Genomic DNA, 21,122 nt, shown 5'->3' with positions numbered 1-21,122 from the left:
ATTCCTCTCCTAATCACCATCCCTAATGGACTGTCCAGAACGATCGACAAACTGGGTTTCACTAGAGGAAGCCTGGGCCAAGTCGGCCATTTTTAGACTCAATTAACTGCGTGAGATTTTGTGAGACGGGGAGGAAAGTTTTTCTTTGTTTTGGGTTTTTTATGCATTTGGAAGAAGAGGGGGAAATAGACAATGGAGCGTGAAAAAGACACTGACTGAGACAGACATGGAAGGAACAGCAGGTGTGCGACCTGCAAATTACAGGAATGTAATGCACAGTGTAATGTTTCATTTGGTGAGAGCTCTGGGGATTGTATGATAAAGGGGCACAGAGGTGATTAAGGCTGTGGATTTGTGTAATGATTTTCCTCCTTCAGTTACAGGGTGTGAGAGGATTACCACTGTTAGAATGGGTGCGAGAGTATGTGCATGCATATACTGTATGAATGTGTACAGAATGCTCCCACTAATAACCGACACACAGTTTGTTGATACAGCACAGAAACTTAATCTCATTATCCCATACAATGACTGACTCGACTTTTAAGACAAACTGTACATGTGTAACCTTGGTTGCCATGGTGTGTGTCAGTGGTTACTGTGGCAACTGTAGAGTGACTTTCTTTTTGGTTATGTAACTGCTGCTCTAGCAGCATTTTCAGAGGCCCACATGAATTTCGTCAAAAAGGTGGTGAGGTCTTTTCCATCCATCTCCCCACTTCCTGACCAATTTTTACCACACTCCATCTCCATCTTTCATCATTCCGCCTCTCACAGCTCCATCTCACTTACTTTCAACTTTCCAAATCACCCCCTCACCTTGTGCCCCTCTAACACCCTCATCTGTCTGCCACAGTGTATTTCTCAACCTCCCCTTCTAGTCCCCTTATCTGTCCACATCCCCCTTCTCTCTCATTCTCTCATCATATTTGCCATCCATCTTTTCTTCTCCCTGCTGTGCAGTGCTGTCCGATTCTACTTCCCTACTTTCTCTCTTCCCTCTCTCTTCCCTCTCGCTGACTCTCCACTGCTTCCTCATGCTCTGTTCCCCATCATAGGAATTGTTGTCGTGACTTAAATAGCTCTGGGGTTGCTTGCAGTGACGGCACAAGGCTGACAACGAGCTGCTCCCGGTGTGTGTGTATGTTTAAAATCCCCAAAACTGGGACAAAACAGTGTGCGGACAAGGTAGCAAAAACACACACTCACCTCTTCTCAAATATACCATCTGTTTAAGGCAGGGGTGCGCAATTCATTTTCCCAAGGGGCTACACGAGAAACTGGGACTGTTGTGGAGGATTGCACCAACAAACTGAACTGATGGTAAGGGCTAATACTGCAATTAGGCAATGAAACACTGGAACAGTCAACATTTTTTCACTATTTTATCAGCATTCACATTTTTCCAGCTAGCCACAGTCTATCCAAGCATGCAGTCACCTCCACAAAGAAATCACTCCCTGTCATAGACCTTTTCACTGAGGGCATTGCTGCCAGTTCCGCCGTAATCTCAAAAGTTTTAGTTAGTCCACAAACAAAGATGTGCATTACAGATATCACAGCTCTCATCCAGAGCCAAGTGTAAAAAGTCAAACTGGATCAGTTTATTTTTCAAATGAAGCTCCAGATTTCCCTCAGTGTTCCCAATCTGTCTTGTTAGGTTTCACCAACAGAGGCGTGCATTCCACCAAACAGTCTTTGATCCCCATCAGAGAGTGGCTTAATGTCACAAAGCTGCTCCATCCCTGGTTGAGCAAAGCGTGGTCAAAAGCTTCTTATACTTTTCACCTTTGAAAGCTAATTTCCCATTGTCTACACACCTTTGGTCAGGTACAACCAAAGGACTGAAACAGATCTGTGGGCTGTATAATGCCAGGGGCTGGTTTAAGAATTGGTGGTGAAAGACTTCACTTTCAGCTTTGCCTCATCTGACCCATCAAAAAATACATTGATCAACTGTAGTAAACCCAACCTGTTTTCTCTTTGCTTATACCAATGCTTTCACAGTCCCGAGGTCATCTGTTGTTTAACTTTTGGATTCCTGTGACCATTATTATTAAAGTCCTGCTGAACTTTGGTTTTGTGATATTTTAAAATTCAGACTCATTTTTGTTCTTGTGTTGTTTTGTGACATATTGAACTTCGGTTGCTGTTTTGATTTTATTTTTCTGCTTCCCCAGCGTTTCCATGTTGCGTTCCTTCGATCTCATTTATGTGTTTGTGTCCTTCACCCCGACTGTTTAGTGTCCAAATGTCGTCTGTCTTTTAATATTTCCCTGTTTTACTTTGTAGAATAATTTGTGGTGTCTGTGGTGTCTCCTTCTACTTTTCCTTTGTGCTAACTATTTTCACCTACTGTTGATGTCTTCATTTAGTCTTCCAAGTAAATATAGCCCTCTGGTTCTTCATTTCCCTGTCAGATTGTCTGCTATTTATTTTGGACTTTCCTTTCTCTGCTTTGTTTTACTTTGTCTGCCTTTGTGTTCTGGATTTGGGTCTCGTCTCCACCACAAATCTTGACAAAATCGACCAACATGATCATTTGACATGGAGCTCCTATAGTGTAAAGCCATGTTTTAAAGCCCCACAGTGTTAAGAATTTAAGTTTCCTTATCCGCTGCTGGTTTATGTTCTCTTTGTTTAAGTTTGTTTATGTTTAAGCCCATAAAACAACTCCGTGTACATGAGACATGCTAGTGCCTCTGTGAGGCTATGCATATTGAATGAAAATGCAAACATGATTGCTGAGATATTTAATATGGACCAGAGTTCAACCAATCCAGTGACCAACCAGAATTTCTATTCCAAGAGCCACACTCCTATGTTCACTAAAACCTGTTTATTAAGGTGAGGAAAACAGTCGTTATTTGTATAATTACGAAGAGCACTTTTCCGTAAAATTTATACCACTGGTTATTTTGTGTGTTTGTCTAAATTCTGTATGTGAGTAAATAGCAAACCAGTTGAAAACAGTCTTTTTAGTATTTTGGTTTTACTATTTACACTAGAAAGTTTAATTGATCACAAATCATTTGCAAATCTTTTGCTCACCACCTTCACTTAACTTTAATTACATAAGTAGTCTCTGTAACCACATGTGTCTTGCTTCTTCTTGCACTTTTTGTTCTTTTCCTGACCTCTTTCCTCTTCTGCCTTCCTGCTCTATCTTTCTTTGTCACTGCCTTTTCTCCTCCCTCTATCCTCTGTGTACCTGTGGGGTTTCACCAGCAGCTGTCATGCAGCAATGTGAGCATGAGGCAAAATGATCTATTGGCTTCCACACTGGAGCAATTAGCCAAAAGAAAATTTAAATGGAGAACACAGAACAACTTGAGGTTATGAAGAGGGTACGACAGAAGGTAAAAGATGCAGAGAAGAAGTAAGAAGGAAAGATGATTGAATTTTAGTTTAGCAGAGATTCAGGGTGCAGAGGAAAGATAAAGTAAACTTAGATAGTTTGTACTTTTTTAGAGGCAGTAAAGAAGGTGGACGTGTGCAGAAATGCAGGGAATAAGCAGATTGGGGTAAGAGGAAGGTGTGATGGAATTCCAAGGCTGGAGAGGAGATGAAGAGTAATTAGGTAGAAAGAGCCAAAAATGGTAGGAGGGACATCATGAAGAGTTGGAGGGCAGAGGAAGGAGAGAGCAAAGGTTGATAGTGGAGTAAAGTTGGAGTGATTGAGAAAGTGGAGGAGCAAGAAAAGGAAGTAAAAGTCTGAAATTTAGGAGGGTAAGAAAAGTATAAAGAAATTTAGTTGAAAAAACAGATTTATTTCATTATTTATTATTTTTTAAAGGTTGAAATTAGTTTTGTGGTGATTACAAACAAGTGTCCAGTTATTACAGTAGTAGATGCAAAATCTATTTGACTGTTTCCAAGTGTAGAATTTGTGATGTTCTTTCTTTTTTGAATTCTTGGTGATAATTAGTCTCTATTTTAATGTTCATGGGCTACTGCTCTTCCTTTTTCAAATGTTTGTTTTACTAATTGTATTACCATGATTATTTTTTGTGAAACATCTTGTAACATGTCTGTGAAGGTTCTCAGTCATCCAGGTCATCGTAGTCAAAGGAGCTTGCAAAGAAAAGCGTCTGGACTTCTTTAAGTTGCTTGAAGACGTTTCACCTCTCATCCGAGAAGCTTCTTCAGTTCTAAGGTCAAATGGTGGAGAGTCCCAGATATAAACCTAGTGGGAGTGTCCCCCCACAGAGGGACAAAAGGACCCCCTGATGATCCTCTAATTGCCTGAGCCAAGGTGTGAAACTGGGCGTGGGTCCCAATCAGCCAGAGTTTTGGGTGAGCTCATTGTGAAACCTGGCCCCACCTTATCATGCGAATTCCTGAGGTCAGATGGCCCAGGATGTGAGTGGGCGTTAAGGCGTCTGGGAAGGGATCTCAAAACTGGATTATAGATGGCAGAGAGTTGGTGTCGTAAACCCCCGCCTCTGTTCAAAGATGGTCGCTCACAGTGGACATAGATGGCTTCTTTCACTCCTCTTTCAAACCATCTGTCCTCTCTGTCCAAAATGTGAACATTGGCATCCTCGAAAGAGTGTCCTTTATCCTTAAGATGCAGATGGACTGCTGAGGCTTGTCCTGTGGAGGTGGCTCTTCTGTGTTGTGCCATGCGCTTGTGAAGTGGCTGTTTGGTCTCTCCAATGTAGAGGTCTGAGCATTCCTCGCTGCACTGTACAGCATACACCACATTGTTAAGTTTGTGTTTTGGCGTTTTGTCTTTCGGGTGAACCAGTTTCTGTCTGAGCGTGTTGCTGGGTCTGAAATACACTGGGATGTCGTGCTTGGAGAAAACTCTCCTGAGTTTCTCTGATACACCGGCTACATAGGGGATGACAATGTTGTTGCGTCTGTCCTTCTTATCCTCCCTCGCTGGTGTCTGGTCTTCTTTTCTGTGCCTCTTTGCTGACTTTAAAGTCAGCACTCACATCCTGGGCCAGCTGACCTCAGGAATTCGCATGATAAGGTGGGGCCAGGTTTCACAATGAGCTCACCCGAAACTCTGGCTGATTGGGACCCACGCCCAGTTTCACACCTTGGCTCAGGCGATTAGAGGATCATCAGGGGGTCCTTTTGTCCCTCTGTGGGGGGTTACTCCCACTAGGTTTATATCTGGGACTCTCCACCATTTGACCTTAGAACTGAAGAAGCTTCTCGGATGAGAGGTGAAACGTCTTCAAGCAACTTAAAGAAGTCCAGACGCTTTTCTTTGCAAGCTCCTTTGACAACATCTTGTAACATTTTTTTGAAATGCACTATATAAAAAAAGTTTCTAATAACCACAACAAAAACAACAAAAATAATAATATTTAGTAGTGGTGGTCGTACTAATGGTAGCACACTTTCATGTAAAGCACTCTATACACTGTACTTAATTACATTACACACAAATTCAAGTGTAAAAGTTAAAAACTGTGACTAAAGCTGTTCTCTTAGCTCCTGCATTTTTGCAAATATTTACAACTGCTGGACCCTCTCACCACACATCTATCTTCTACACAAAAACATGATGATCTAGTTGTTTGTTTGACCTTCCCTTTTTCTAGTGTATCCATTATAATAAGTAAAATTTTATTTCTATAGCACCTTTAAAGATAAACATCACACAAATGCTTCACAACAAAATGCCAGAGGATAAAAACAAAGGTTAAAAAGTCTAAAAATATGACTTTTTAGTTGTTTAGTCCATGGATTTCAAGCTTACAGGGAGATTTCCAGAGTCTGGGGCGCACTGTTGCAAAAGCTCTTGAGACTTAAAATCGATATATAACTGAATGTCATCTGCATAGCAGTGATAACAGATGTCCTTAAAGGTGCTCGCAGTGTGCTGAAGAAAGAGCAGAAATAACTGAAATAACCAAAATAATAAGGGCCCCTAAAATGAACCTTGTGGCACATCATAGGTAAGCAAAGTAAAAGAGGACTGGTACTAAACACTGGTACTAAAAGGCAGCCAGGGAAAAGAATGGTTCAGATAGATGTGATGCAAACCACTCTAAAGCAGCAGACCCAGCAATAAATAATAATTGATGACTAAGAAGTGTGCAGCTATATGCACTTACAACTTGGACCATTATGGGTAGCTTATTGGGCCACTTCTTATAGCCTAACTTGTTGGTATGACTGCTCTTATGTGTTCAAAATAGCAAGTGTAAGTTTGAAGTATGTGTTCTGAGACACAATTATAAGGTGTTTTTAGTCCAGGTCCTTTCTATAGATAACCCAATAGGTTAGGTTAGGTGCATGTCAGAAGTCAGACACAGTCAGACCAGAAATTAACTGGTCGTTAACCTACTAGTTGCATACTGCAAAGCACATGTGAAGTTCAGTTGCACCCATGGAAAAATAGCCCAGGTGATTTTCTGGTGAATTCACAGTGATGAGTGAGTGTCATGTGTCCTGCTTCTCGAACACCAGGCAGCTGCCTAGACAAAACCAAATAGAGAATTTCCAGTAGTGAGAATTTGTCTGAAGCTATTCCCTGCTGTGAGCTGCATGTGAGAAGAAAACTTCATTGCCCTGACCTGATTTTGTTGTGCGAAAGCAACTATAGGCTAAATATAGTTCTTAACATATTGAATTTAACACAGGGCATGAAAGGAGAGTAGAGTTTAATGTACATGCTTAGCTTAATGTTTGCTTTGTTCTAGAGTATGTTCATATTATGTGTTTGATCCTGAGGGGAGGGGAGACAAGGTCATGCCAGGTAAAACAAGTTACCTAAGATGACCTTGTCTCCCCACCATGTGACGCAGTACAAGTATACTGTATGTGCAGACAATATATTGCATACCTGTCAATTCTAAGCAAACAAATTAATCTGCTGTCAAACACAGTAGAGTTTTTTGTCAACACCAACCTCCTGTGCTCTGAGAGCTGCCACGAGATAGGCTGCGGGCCTTTCCTCAGGACTCACGAGTCTCAATCTCCAACAGTCTTGACTGCCTCCCTTTTTCATACCCTCAGCCTCAGGGGCCTCACGCCTGACAGCCAGTCCCAGTGCTAAGACCCACTCTGACCATCTGTCTGGGCCATTCAGGCCAAATACTGCTGCTGACGTAGACACGTTCATATGTGTTTTTCTTTTTCACATATTGGGATCACTGTCAATTAGACTTTTCTGTATGCTAATGAATCCAAAACATTGTTACATTTTGTTTTCCTAGTCATGCTTACCACAGCTCTTGGTAAAAAACCAAAACATTTCAATTTTTCTGTCAATGCAAATGAATTATGCAAGTTTTTGTAAATTACTTGTTTTCCTGTATTGGTATTCAAATAGCCAGAAAGTATTTTAAGACAGATTAAAGAATAGATTATACTCTGTTTTGGACACAGACGACTAGAGACATGATGGTCATATAGTCATTGCTATTATTCTTTGAACTCTTTATTCTTTGAATTTACATCAAACAGACCCAAGCAGACTTGTGGACTTGGAAAGGCTAAAGACTATTTTTGTTTTTATTGGTTATTACAGTTCAAATTGCCACCAAAACTACACTCACCAGCTACTTCATTAGGTACATCTATTCAACTACTTGGAAAGTTCACATATCTAATCAGCCAATCACACAGCAGCAACTCAGTGTATTTAGGCATGGTAAAGAGAACCTGCTGGAGTTCAAACCAAGAATTAGAATGAGGAAAAAAGTTGATTTATGCAACTTTCAACGTGGGATTGTGCTTTGTAGCACATTCGATCAGAACTTGGCATAAACACCATTAAACCGTGGGTAAAACCTAGTACTAGTAAGGTGTAGCTAATAAAGAGGCTAGTGAGTGTCCAAAACAGTTTCCTGTTACTGTTCTGTTTTCCTACATCTTAGCCAATATTAAACAATAAGTAATAGCGATGATGGAAATAGTACTAAAGCTTTAATAAGCAAGTGTGTTTCTGTTATTAAATAACCTAAAAGCATCGGGTATAATGACATTTATATTTTTTTTATAGTGAGCACTGTCAGAGTGCTGAAGCAACTATTGATTTCTTGATGGGATTCGAGAAAAGGAACAAGCTGCTCGTTCCTCTTGTGTCACATACAAGATTTTTGTTCCCTGTAGTTGAATTCCCAGTTCAGATCTAAGGTGTCTGCTTTCAACAAACCCTGACATAAAACATAAAACTATTAATTACCTGGAATGAAGAAAAAAAAGATTTACTGATGCAGAAAATTGATTTTTGCAATGAAACATAATTGAACAAGTCACTTTGCAGGATGTGTCAGCCAGTGATTATAAACAAGCTCGTGTCACTTTGTGGGTTTGTGTTTGGTGTATCGAGTAAAGTGCTTGCAGCTCATTTATTTGCTCTGATTATACAAATGTCTCAAAATTTGTGTGGGTTCTGTATAATTTCTCAATACCAAATGAAGCCATGCATGTATCTGTATTCTTACTTCATCGTGTAATTCATGGACAAGGATTTGCTGGTTTGACTGCTTATCAAATTACAGCAGTGGACACGCAAATACATAGACCTATAGACACTCACGCACTATAGAAACCGTCAAAGCAGCATAGTCAACTGTCGTGTATAATGGGCATTGTACTGTAAACAGTAGCTGTCTGTCAGCACAGCTCAGCATCATTCTGCACAATCCTGCCACTGTGGGTGTTTGTTTGCACACATGGGTGTATGTTTGTGTGCCTTAATAGATGGATTCAGGTAGAAACAGCTGGTCCACTTCAACTGGGTATTTAGAGTTAGACACAAATGGGCTAATTAATTGTGATAGACTTCAGCACAGTGATTCTTTTTTTCACTGTCATCACGTCACGTCTCCCTTAGTGATCCCCTTCTCCAGATTTTTCTCTCACTCTTTACCAAAATTTCTCCTGAGCCCATGGCCTATCTTTAACACGACTCTCACTAAGAGTATTACAAATGAGAAATCAGTGTTTATTAAAGCCAGGGACTTTCAAGGAGTTTCATAGGCATATTTCTTTCTACACAGAAATCACTAATTTATTTAGTTAAATAACCTTTATTTTACCCACACAGGCCTTTATGTGTCTAAGCTAAAAAAACAACAAAACAAAACCCCCATCCTATCAGAATTAGTTTTTCTGTGTTAAAATATCACTGCAGTGGCTAAGTGAGAGCAAGTCATTGACCAGTTGAAAACGATTCCATTTATACTGTTTGAAGTTTCAGAAGTTGGTGGTGATAAAAGCATTTTGGTGTCCCAGTGCTGGCAGTACAGTTTCCACAGATGAGCAGGCCAAATTTCTGTTCATAATGTTCAGCTTTCCAGAAAAAAAGAAATGATGATAGCTAGTTTCTCATTTCAATATGGATGAGATGGCAGTGTGCAATATGAAAGATGTCTCATATTAGGCATTTGGGCCGGTAAAAAAAATAATAAATTGACACCCATTTGCGGTTTTCCTTCTGGCTTTCTGAAGCATGCTGGCATCTGTTAGCAAATTTGGGGTTTGTACACAGACTGTATAAAAAAGACAGCCATACCCACCGTGATGTCATCCACTGGCTTCTGGGCTGCACATTCTGACATCCTTGATGTTAGTGTCTTGACCATTTCCATGTTAGCTTTGGAAACTATGTGGACAAAAGTATGAAGCCACACCTCTTAATTTTTCAGATCAGGTGCAATCGGCCTTTGCAAGCTTTCATTCTAAAGAGCTCACTGAATTTGAGCATGATACTGTAATAGGATGCCAGTGTTGACACTTTGTGTGTGAAATTTGATTATTTGTCAAATTTGTTCCATGTTAACTGTAAGCTGTGTTGTTTTTAAGAATCAGCAACTCTGCCACATAAAATTACAGTGTGGATTCGCTGAGTTCTGAGGTGCATAGTGCATAAAGGTCTGCAACGCTAAGTAACTGCAGAGATCCAAACCTCCTCTGCCATTAACATCAGCACAGAGACTGTGCACTGGAAGCTTCATGGCATTAGTTTCGATGGCCAAACGATTCCTGTAGCCATAAAATGTAGAAGGCCAAGTACTTTTGTCCATATAGCACATAGATGAGAGGATAGAGCACCAAATTATCAGCTAATGCTACCAACCATGGCTAGTAAGCTGCACCCATAAACTGTACTAGTGTACATAGATATCTGCTAAACAGTGCAAAGTAACAGACTCATCAAAGAGCAGAATTTCATTCACAAAAAAACTGAAGCACAAATTTCCTTGTCAGTCATTTTTCAGATAATTCCATTAAAATACTTCAGGAGGCCCCCAAAGGTACAAGCAGTTTTAGAAATAAATTAATTGTCAGGACCCAAAGCAGTCAGTGCAACCACACCCCTAATTATAGGCTTTAACCAAATGGATGAGTTATTTAAAACAAAAAAAGTTCACTAAATTGTACTGTTGTTATAAAACGGGGAAGAATAAAGGCCAAACTGCTTTTTGTACCAGCCTGTAAACATGCTTTTAATACTCTTGAATTCGTCGTAGGAATCTGTTGGGACAGACTCGCCTTTGGAATGAGCTTCAAGTGGCCATTAGAGACACTTTTGCATTGGCCTCATTTTTCAGCAATAAAGGCTGTCTCTTAGTTTCCTTAGTGCTTTGGTTCATCAATGGGTTTTTTTTTCAGACATACAGAACTACTGTTTTCTGTGAAAATGCTCTTAAAACCAGTTGTACACTACTACCCAAGCACCAAGGTAAAGAGGAGAAAAAGAAGAAATGTTAGTAACAATGGTGAATTTAGATGGTGTATTTTTTTGGTTGCTAGGAGATTGGTTCTGGGACCTGAAGGGCCTCTTGAAGCAGCAAAATAAAGAAGAATTAAAATGAAATTTGCTCTTAGAGTTCTGTTTTATATCTGTTTTCGGTCACTGGCCAAATGTAACAGTTTACTCCTTTTCTTTGGAAAGGAGCTATGAATTGAACTAAGCTATCCTGAGCTCTCCATTTATTTCTCCTTTTTAGCAGAAACCTCATAAAAGGCATTCATTATTTCCAGGTAAATAGAAAAAAAGAAACAAAACAAAATTCTACCATAACCTTGATAATAGTCTTTTCTATCTTTTCTTTCTCTTGCAGACAGCAACTTCATCCTGGCCAATGCTCAGGTGTCGAAGGGGTTTCCCATTGTGTACTGCTCCGATGGCTTCTGTGAGCTCACAGGCTTCTCTCGGGCAGAGGTCATGCAGAAGAGCTGCGCCTGTAAGTTCCTGTATGGTCCTGAGACAAGCGAAAGCATCATCCTCAGCATCGACGAGGCTTTGGAGGAGCGCAAAGAGTTTAAGGATGAGATCATGTTCTACAAAAAGACAGGTCAGTCAAATGTCACTTTCCTAGCTGTAGTATTTGAGTTGCGTGCTCAATTATTGTTGGCTCCCTTCATTTATCATTTGTTTTCAGCTCATGCCGAGTCGCTTCACAACGCAGTGCAGAGTCTGAGCCTTTATTTACCATTTGCCAATTAGGTTGTGGAATCATAGATGGTAGGCAGGCTCAGAAAGCTATTAGATACTGCACCATGGGGTACTTTGTCTTTCAGATTTCCACGAATGAATGGCAGTTGTGTGTGGCTATTTCTGAGGAAGGTCAATTTAACCTGGCGTAGATGGGCCAGTCGATAGATGAAGCAATGGCAGAAGGCATGGATGTATTACTTCTTTTATTGAGCCATTCTCATTAAATGGTGATTAAACAAAGCCACCAGTCGGGAATGTCCTACAGTTATTATTGAATTCTGAGACATATTAAACTTTAATAGCTGTCTGCTAGTGACTCCTTAACCCCGTCTCCTTCAATTAAACCGAGACCAGAAACTAGCTGTGGTGCAGTATGGTTCGGTGTGTGATTCGCTGATTAGCGAGCCGGCCAATGAACAAAATGGAGTCAAAATAATGAGATCGTCAGGGTGCCAGCAGATACACACTTGCTGTGATACAAGCTGAGATGGTGCTATGTACCCCTGCATTTAAGAGTTTTTGTTATTTCTTATTGTTTGGGGTTTGTTTTTTTTAACAGATCCAGTTGTGAATCTACAAAATAATTAGAAAAACACGTTTCCACCCAGACAGCCAAATGTTGTATTTTTTAGTGAATACCTCAGCAGTTCCTCTGTCACAATCCAGGAGGAAAGTTATTCATTTTATCAGTTTAGTGTCTCTCTTTCACTTCACATTAGGGCTCATTCGTGAGTTTCCAACTGAGCCTTCAACATGACACATTTGATAAAGTCTGTGGAAACAAAAGAAATCTGTTCTTGTGCAACTGGGCAAAGTCTCTTCCTTGATAATCTGACTGGATTGCTTTATTTTTCACTTTCGGTTGTGGAGATTTCTGTTTTGTTTTGTCCAAACAGATCAGTGGTGAGCAATGAACCTGCCTCGACATTATTTTCTGTTGGCACGGAGATGGAGCCTGCAACAGCTGCTAGAACCGCAAGTTCCAGCAGCTGTTAATGTTTTTAAATCGATCAAATGAGCTTGTCACTTTACGAGCTGTTGTTTCTAAACATTGATTCAAACAAACAGTGTTGGTTCAATGTCTCTAAAGCTGCCATCAATTTACACAGCACTGGGCTCAGCCAGTCTATACTGTAGATGAGGTTACAGCTGAGAGGACCATCATATTACTTTCAATTCAATTCAGTTCCATTTTTTTTTTATAGTGCCAATTCATGACAACTCCTCAAGACACTATATTGAAAGATAAAGACCCAACAATAGTAGAAAGAAATGGTACGGCTCTGTGAGCAAGGACTTGGTGACAGTGGGAAGGAAAAACTCATTTTTAACAGGAAGAAACCGCGAGTAGAACCAGACTCCACCAACACTGGTTGGGTGTGAGAGGAAAGACAGAAAAATATTATAAATAACCAAATTATTGGATGCTAAATCATTATTTTCCATCTTGGTTTTACCGCACACATTTCTTCATCTCCAGAAGAGTAAAAGTCAGCAGTAGAAGTCCAACTTCTCCTTTGACTGATGTTGTACTACCTACATGTTCTGTCACATCTCGAGTCCTGCCCAGAAGGTTATTGTAGTTGGTTAAAAGTAAACTAAAGACTAAAACGAGGTTTGAAAAAAGATTTTAATTAACCAAAAAGAGCTTTTTTTTCTACTTGCTTCCACTAGCTTCCACTTAGGATATGAGTGGAATATTCACCAGTGATGCTCCACCAGTCACAAAAATCTTAAAAACCTGGACAGCTGCAGGAGCCCAAAAGTATATCGACTCAAAACTCACAACATTCATCAAATTCACATCAAAATCAATTAGGCAATACACAGCAGAATCAACCACAGAGGAGATTCTAAAGGCTTCCCGTGTAGATGGGTTGCTAATATAAAAGTCCAATTAGTATCTAGTCATGGGGTAATTGATGTTCCTGCACCCGTGCGTTTGGCAATAAGTAGAACTCAGGTGTGACTGCCGTACTACCTGCTTTGTTTTTTTTTTCACTGCTGTTTATAATAAAGTTTGCATGCACATGCAACATATTTACTGCACTTTAGTGCACGCCTAATAGAGGATGTTCAAAACACACAAATCTGTCTGATATTGCAGAGGACTTAGAAATTGAGAGATCTGCAAACACCATTGTGTGAACTGATCAAAAGCTGTTTGTGATTACGCTGTTTTGACAGCAGCTGTGAAGATGATTTGCCATGCTGCATGCTCTCTCAAAACGAGTAAAACAGAGATGGTGATTCGTGCACATGTCAGATTTTTTAGCATGTTTGCATGTGTTTATTTTTGATTGGCTTTTAAAGCAAATTCAGCAGGTCGTGCAGGGTATACACAGCTTTGCTAATAGCATCACAGATGTGATTTTCTACCCGCATCTTTGTTGTCTTTACCACCATCTCCTTTTCTTTTCACTCAGCCCTTTTGTTACATTTCATCTCTCTCTCTTTCTCTCATGGCAATGCCATTTGTTTCAGTCCCGGTCTTATTACCATCTCCACATTGTTCTTTTGGCACCGCTTTTTCTATGTCTCTGTTCCTTATCTTGCTGCTTCCTCCCCTGCCTCAGCCTTTTTGTGTTGCCTCATCCCTCTCGTTTTCGTCTGTCACAGCAGCGTCCCGAAAGTAAACGCGGCTGATTGACTCAGTTTGTCCTCCATCTGTCTGCCTGAGAAAAGCCAACGCTGCATGATCGCAATCAAGAAGGCTCTTTCTCTCACTGTGTACTTGATAGTGCTGCCTTGTCTTGCAGGCAGACAGATATTCGCACGTACACACGGGGAGACGAAAAATACTGAGATTTAGTTATCATGAGGTGAGGGGGATTTAGTGAGTGGGAGAGATGGGAGGGAACTCCATGGGAAATCCCTCTTGATCAACAACTCATTTCTAATTACTGAGCAGAAAAGCAGTAAAGGTAGAGCAAAGATCTCTACTGTCACAGTGACATTGTGTGCTAAAAAAAGACGAATCCTTTTAAAGAACTAAAATGTTCACCTACCTACCTAGATTAGGTTTATTTAAATATTGTCCTTATTATTTACTGCCAGCCATGCACAATCCCCCAGCTTGATGTGGATTAGGTATAATTTGATGTGATTAAATAATTAACATAAAGAAGACTTCCAGACGGTCCTTAAGGAACACAAACTCGCTTTTAGATACAGCCCTGACTTGATCACTTTTTAAGCTGATGGAGTAAACTCATAAGCAGACAACTGCACATATGCAGATCCAGAGGACACGAAACACGATTTAGTTTCATTTCAAATTTTCAGTCCATCCAAGCCCAATATTTGCTCTTCTTCTCAATCTGCTGTAGTCTCATCAAAATTCTGTGAAAAACATCTGTCCCTTAGCTACTGAATGCTCCACTGTGCTCACTAGCATGCTCCTAATTGTTTGCTGTTCGGTGCTCGGCAGGCAGCGTACAGTGGCTTTTAATGAGAGCTGTAAAAACAGTCCCAAAGTTTTGATCTGTGGAACCAAAACAATGAACTAAAAAGAAATGTTCCACAAAGTTGAGGCAGACGGCAGGCTGGAGATAATTCCACAGTATGCATTTTGTTAACTTTTTGGCTCATCTACAGTACATACAAAAGGATACAATGTGGTCTACTTGTATTTTCTGGATGCACAAATCTGTCTCCTATGACACTTTCCTTTGGTAAATCAATCGTTTAACAAGTGCACAATAACCACAACGAGCACACTCATTCTGATCAGAAACACTGCCCACAATACTGACCTGTAGTCTCTTTGACAAGGAATCTATTTAGCAGGAGATGGGACCTCAGAGATGGGTTCATCTCTTGCTGTGCCTGGAGAAAAGTGGCTTGATCTATTTAAAGTCTCTGCTTCCCCCGAGGGGCATCCAGCTGTAGACAGGCTCACTAATAAGTCTAAATCTTTGGAACTGTTGCTTTTGCATAAACACACCGGTATACGCACAAACTGTAAATCTTGTGTGTGTTTTCCCCTTTCAGCTGTGTTGTTCTGGTGCCTGCTGGACATTGTGCCAATTAAGAACGAAAAAGGCGACGTGGTGCTCTTTCTGGCTTCATTTAAGGACATCACTGACACTAAAGTCAAAGCCATCCAAGAAGACAAGAGGGAAGGTCTGTATGTGCATTTATGTACAGGAAGTTATGTCCTCTAAAGAGAGGTGACCAGAATCCCCAAATATTTAATCTTCATTTTGCATGTGGATTTTTATAATGTAAGCAGCCACAGCTTATCCATCGGATTCAATAGTTAAACTGGTGTTTCATGATGTAGACAAAAACAATCCCCTTAAGCTGTTGCATAAAATATGTGTTGAAGCTGAGTGTATTTGATCTCTCCAATGGAAAGTAGTAAGGTCCCCTTATACTGTTATTCATCTTTCTTTACTGCATACTGTACAAGTTAGGTTTGTGGGGCAAAAGGTTGTAGTGCAAACTAAAGACCAAGAGTTAATATAACATCCATCCATCCATTCAATTCAGCGTCAGGGAGCTAGAGCCTATCCCAGCGGTCAAATTATAATTGCAAGTTTACCACAGAGAACGCACACAAGCATGAGGAAGAACATACAAACCCTAAAAAGGTCCCACATGTCCAGTGGATTCAAATACAAGACCTTGCTGTGAGGCAACAGTGCTAACCACTGTATCAGTCCCTGTCTTTAAATAAATTATGTATAAAGCCTTTACTTGCATTTCAAGACAATAGATCGGTTTTTGTTTTTATTTTTTTAATCTAAAACCAGTCTTTGTTCAGGTGCTTTGGTCAGGATTAGCATGTTCTGTCTGATAGGGAATTTAAAAATGAACTTCAATCAATGTTTCCAGCTTTTGTGATTTTCATCAATACATAAAGAAGCTAAGCTAAAGCCAGAGTCAATGTGTGTGAATCTATGTGCTTGTGAAGTAAGCAAACTCACGTTTCTCATCTCAGACCTTCCTCTTCTGGATTTGCCTAATTACTCTGTAAATAAGGCGGAACTGGAAGCAGAAAGCAAAGTTATTTTTGCCCATATAATGAAATGCTTTTCATAGAAAAGGAAAGAGGCTGATGCTGCATGCCTCTGACACAGACAAACAGCACAGTATAATGGGTTTGAGACCCACTATTAATCATGTGTGTCTTCCTGTGAACTAAGGCAAATGGTAAATGGACTGGTTCTTACATAGTGCTTTTCTACTAGACCTGAGCACTCAAAGTGCTTTATAAAAATTGTCTGATTCACCCATTCATATAAGCACTTTTTTCTATGGTTAATGGCTCTCCAACAGTCACACCCATTCACACTCCCATGGATGATTTGGAGATCAACTTAGGCCATCTAGTATTTTTACCAAAGGATATTTGGCATGCAGACTGGATCGAACCACTGATCTTCCGTTTAGTGATGACCTGAACTTTATGCTTTAACCAAAAACCCAAACAGCCACTACATAAAGATATGACACAACATAGAAGAGCGAGCTCGACAGGACAACACTGTACAAGTGCACCTAAAGGGTAAAGGTCACTCTTCTTTCTTCCGTTCACAAGCACCTTACCCAAATCACAAATCATGTTTCAAGTAACCTCATTAGGTTAGATGATAGGGTGGGGCAAGGTCTGACAGTGGTTTCACCCAAAACCTCTGGTGGTAATGACCCACACCTTTTTTCACACCTTATTTCATGATTAATATTGGTCAACAACCACTTCTCGAGGGACAACTCACCAGGGTTTAAATACGTGGGACCCTCCACCTTTTGCTTTTAGAGCTGAAGAAGCCTCTTGAATGAGAGGTGAAGAGTCTTCAAAAACTTTCAAGCTTAAGACGAGACTCTTGCGTATCTTGTCGATCTCCTGTCATTCCTTTGTTTGTTCTCTTCTTTTATGACAAACATTTTCACCTTTGGCAAAACGGCTTCTCACCTCTACTTGACTTTTTGCATCCTTGAGTACTTTTTTCACAACTGCATCCCTCCATGAGTTTCTCATCTATTCCATCTGATTTTACAATCTGTCCACGGCTTCCCCTACTTATGCACAACATCCACCCCTCCCTACCTGTGTGCCCCCTCTACCCACACAAGAATGGCTTTAAACGTGGAGGGAAATTCATTAGATCTAAAAATAAGAATGTCTCTGCCTCTGTGCTCCTGCCGTGTCGCGTCCCCCAAGGCTGCACCGTGTTATGGATGAGCCCTGTCTTTTCTCCTTGTCTGTGGTCTACACGCGCACACACCCACAACACACACCAGAGAACTCATATACTTTCCAAAGGACACTCAGAAGCAGTTATCACTTCTATTCTGCAGCTTTGTTATCGTTGTTATCCCCTTTCAAGCCAATCTAGCCTTAGTCCTTTGCTGTGGGTGCGCAGCGGTGAGAATGAGGCCCAGAACCCAGCAGCAATAAAGTGCCTTCTCCCATTACCCAACTCCTCAGTCTGAACACATCACTCCTGCACTATCCTGCACTATTTACTTTATCTGCTACACACAGTCCCACACCAGTAGCAATTTACCACAGAAAATATACCTTACTGAACTGCCTCTTTGCCCCAGTGGCGACTTATCAAAGCTGAAAATTGCACTGTTTTGTTCGAGATGGTACTTACACAATAAGACATTATCAGTCAACGGGTTTGTCCAGTACAGCGGATGAAAGCATAATAAATGTTTTTTGACCAAACAAAAGGCCAAAGGACTGTAAATATCATTCACTATCTTTGCATTTCTGATCAAATAACACAGTTTGCTTAGAAATGAATTATTCCCACTGCTGCATATTCATGTTTTCCTATTCAAGGCAGAATATTATGTATTTCATCAAGTATAATGGCTGGTTCAGTCATCAGTTAACCTTGGGGGGTAAAGTGTTGTAGAGCGGTGTGTACTAATTTTTCCCTGTGTGCATTTCCAGAGCGACGGCGCGGCAGGGTGAAAACAGGCTCTCCTTTCAGCTCGGCTCGTCTGCGGAGCAGTACCGTACTTTACCACATCTCTGGGCACCTACACAGCAGAGAGAAGAGCAAGATTAAACTCAACAAGGTATCATCATATCATCAGCCTCTTCAAACAATGGGACAGGATGCACTGTGATGAAGGATTCATTTAAAAAGTGGATGGGGACAGATTGTGCAATTTGGGAATTAAGAAGATAACTGCTGTTAGTGAAGCACAATGGACACACTCAAGGGCTAGGAGCAAATATCTCTCACAAACAGTGAATTTACAACAATATGAATAGTTTGAGTAATTTCATTCCTGTATTAATAATGTGATTATTTATTTAACAAAAAATCAAGTCAAATGCAAAAGCAGTGTGGTAAAAAGAGGGTCTAATGTACTTGATTAACTGAATATTAGCAAGTGTGAGCACCTCTATGAAAGAAGAGGTTCTGGCAGTTTGTTGGTCTGCAGAATTCAGGTGTGTGTTGCATAATGCCAAGAAGGAAAGTCATCAGCAATGATCTTAGAGAAATTGTTGCTGCCTATGAGGCCGTTTCTAAACCATCTGAAGTCCATCATTCTACAGTGAAATAGATTCACAAGTAGAAAATATTCAAGACAATTGCCAGCATGATGTCCCATCACATCCACCCCGAGGTCAGACTGTGCAATGCTCAGAGTATTGCAAAAAGTCCAAGAGCTACATCTCAAAGTCTACATGTTAAAGTTAAAGACAATAGGAATAAGACAGAACAATGACAGCGTGTGTGGAAGAGCTGTCAGAAGAAACCCTCTTCTCACTAAACTGAACACTGCAGAAACAATGTGCTTTGGACAGATGAGACCAAAGCAGAGATATTTGGCAATAATGTGCAACACCACACTCGGTGAAAGCCAAACTCATACCAACCTTTAGCACGGTGATGGGGGGTAAAGACTAAGAAATTCAGCTACAGGAGCTGGATACTTTGGAGACCATGAACCCCTCTGTATACCAAAATATTTCAGAGTCATAAATGAAGACATTAGCAGTCAAACAGCTAACATTTGGCCCAAATTGGGACATGCAACAGGATGTTGAACAGAATTTCTGAAAAGAAAATTATCAAAGTGCTACAATGGCCCAGTACATCAACCTGATTGAAAGTTGGAACATTATGAGAGCTGTGCATTAATAAATGCTGTCAAACCTTCATGACCTGAATAATTAAAAGAAGGCGTGCTTTCTTTTTCGCTTGACTGTAGATGGAAATAGGTGGATAAACTGGCTTTTTCCCCCTTATATTGTCCCATCCAGAATGTGTTTGGCGACCTACCTGCTCTGCCCGAGTATAAGGTAGCAGATGCCAAGAAATCCAAATTCATCTTACTACACTACAGCACATTCAAAGCAGGATGGGACTGGTTGATTCTGCTCGCCACGTTCTACGTTGCCGTGACGGTGCCCTATAACGTGTGCTTCATCGGTAACGATGACGACCTGACCCGCAGCACAACCGTCAGTGACATTGCCGTGGAGATATTGTTCATCATAGGTCGGTTGCTGTCTTAAAACTGTTTTATTGTCACTTGTAAATAATTGAGTCTTCATAATAAGCACCAAGCCTGTGTGTGTCTTTTTTCTTCAACTGCCAGACATCGTTTTCAATTTTCGTACCACTTATGTCAGCAAGTCAGGCCAGGTGGTCTTCGACGCACGACAGATATGCATCCACTACCTGACCACGTGGTTTATCATCGACTTGGTGGCCGCGTTGCCCTTTGACCTGCTCTACGCCGTGAAAGTCAGCGTGGTGAGTAGCAACTGGCTCGATGCCTAACACCGCAACATAATTTGGTTTCCAGAGCTCTTTCAGTGTCTCTTTGGGATATTAATTACGTGCACTGAGCAAGCACTGACAAAACTATCACATCTGCATCATTAAAACTTTTTTTTCTGTTGCTTTAGTAAAATACATATCCCCCTAAAGAACAATTGAGAGGAGGAAGAAACAGAGATCTGGAGCAATTAGGTAGACTGTGTTGTCTTGTCCCCGGATGAATGATGTCACTGAGTTGAAGCATTGCACTTTAGGGAGGTTTTGATTGGTTGCTTATAGAACTTTTTGTTCTCTGGTCTCTAATTTAGAGAATGGGATGCTTTGACTGTGCTGAATATCACTGTTTGCTCACTCAGCTGCTGTAGAGTGGATCAAAAGCTCAATACGGAGTACTGGATGGATGCACACAAGCATCCAGTCTCAAATAGGTGCGTGTTTGACTAAATGCTCAGAACAGAACAGGTATTAAAGAGCAGGAAGAAAGTGTACAGATCTGTGTTATGAAAGGAGACGGTTAATAGAAGAATTCGGCCGCTGTTTGAAAAAAATCAGCAAAATGAAAAAAAATATTTACTTTCAAGGTAAGGAGGGAGGGAAAGGATGCGAGTAGTAAAAGGCTGCTGCAGGCAGTGGTACCGGTTTGATACAAGACTCTATTAATGGAAATACCACATGCTCAGTAGGCCAGGATTTGTGTGTAGGGGTACCAGGCCATGAGTTCCTCCATTTCCCCGCTGGGATCAGCAGGAATGGCTAGTAATTGAGGAACGTTCTGCGTGAAGTCTCCTCTAAGGACAGGAGCATTCATGCTGATGTCCCTTTTGAGAACAGAAGCCATCTTTCACCGAAATGAGCCATGGGGCCTCAGCGGTGTTCCTCTCTTTTGTTTCCCTGTTGTTTTTGTCATATGTCTCAGTCATTTCTGTTTTTAGTGTGTTTCGCAT

At 40.7% G+C, this 21,122-nt stretch overlaps 1 protein-coding gene across 1 annotated transcript in view; it reads left to right on the top strand.

Annotated features, from left to right (window-relative positions):
• kcnh8 (potassium voltage-gated channel, subfamily H (eag-related), member 8) overlaps positions 1 to 21,122 on the top strand; it is a 64,596-nt gene that overhangs the window by 9,609 nt on the left and 33,865 nt on the right. The window contains exons 2-6 of the mRNA XM_076879380.1: positions 11,040 to 11,273; positions 15,410 to 15,541; positions 18,330 to 18,457; positions 19,656 to 19,893; positions 19,994 to 20,151. Coding sequence (XP_076735495.1) covers positions 11,040 to 11,273; positions 15,410 to 15,541; positions 18,330 to 18,457; positions 19,656 to 19,893; positions 19,994 to 20,151 — 890 coding nt within the window. The remainder of the gene's footprint in view (positions 1 to 11,039; positions 11,274 to 15,409; positions 15,542 to 18,329; positions 18,458 to 19,655; positions 19,894 to 19,993; positions 20,152 to 21,122) is intronic.

Source organism: Maylandia zebra, linkage group LG22 (assembly GCF_041146795.1).
Source record: "Maylandia zebra isolate NMK-2024a linkage group LG22, Mzebra_GT3a, whole genome shotgun sequence".
Taxonomy (NCBI): domain Eukaryota; kingdom Metazoa; phylum Chordata; class Actinopteri; order Cichliformes; family Cichlidae; genus Maylandia; species Maylandia zebra.
The sequence above is the reverse complement of the archived record's forward strand: the minus strand, read 5'-3'. Positions and strand labels throughout refer to the sequence as shown.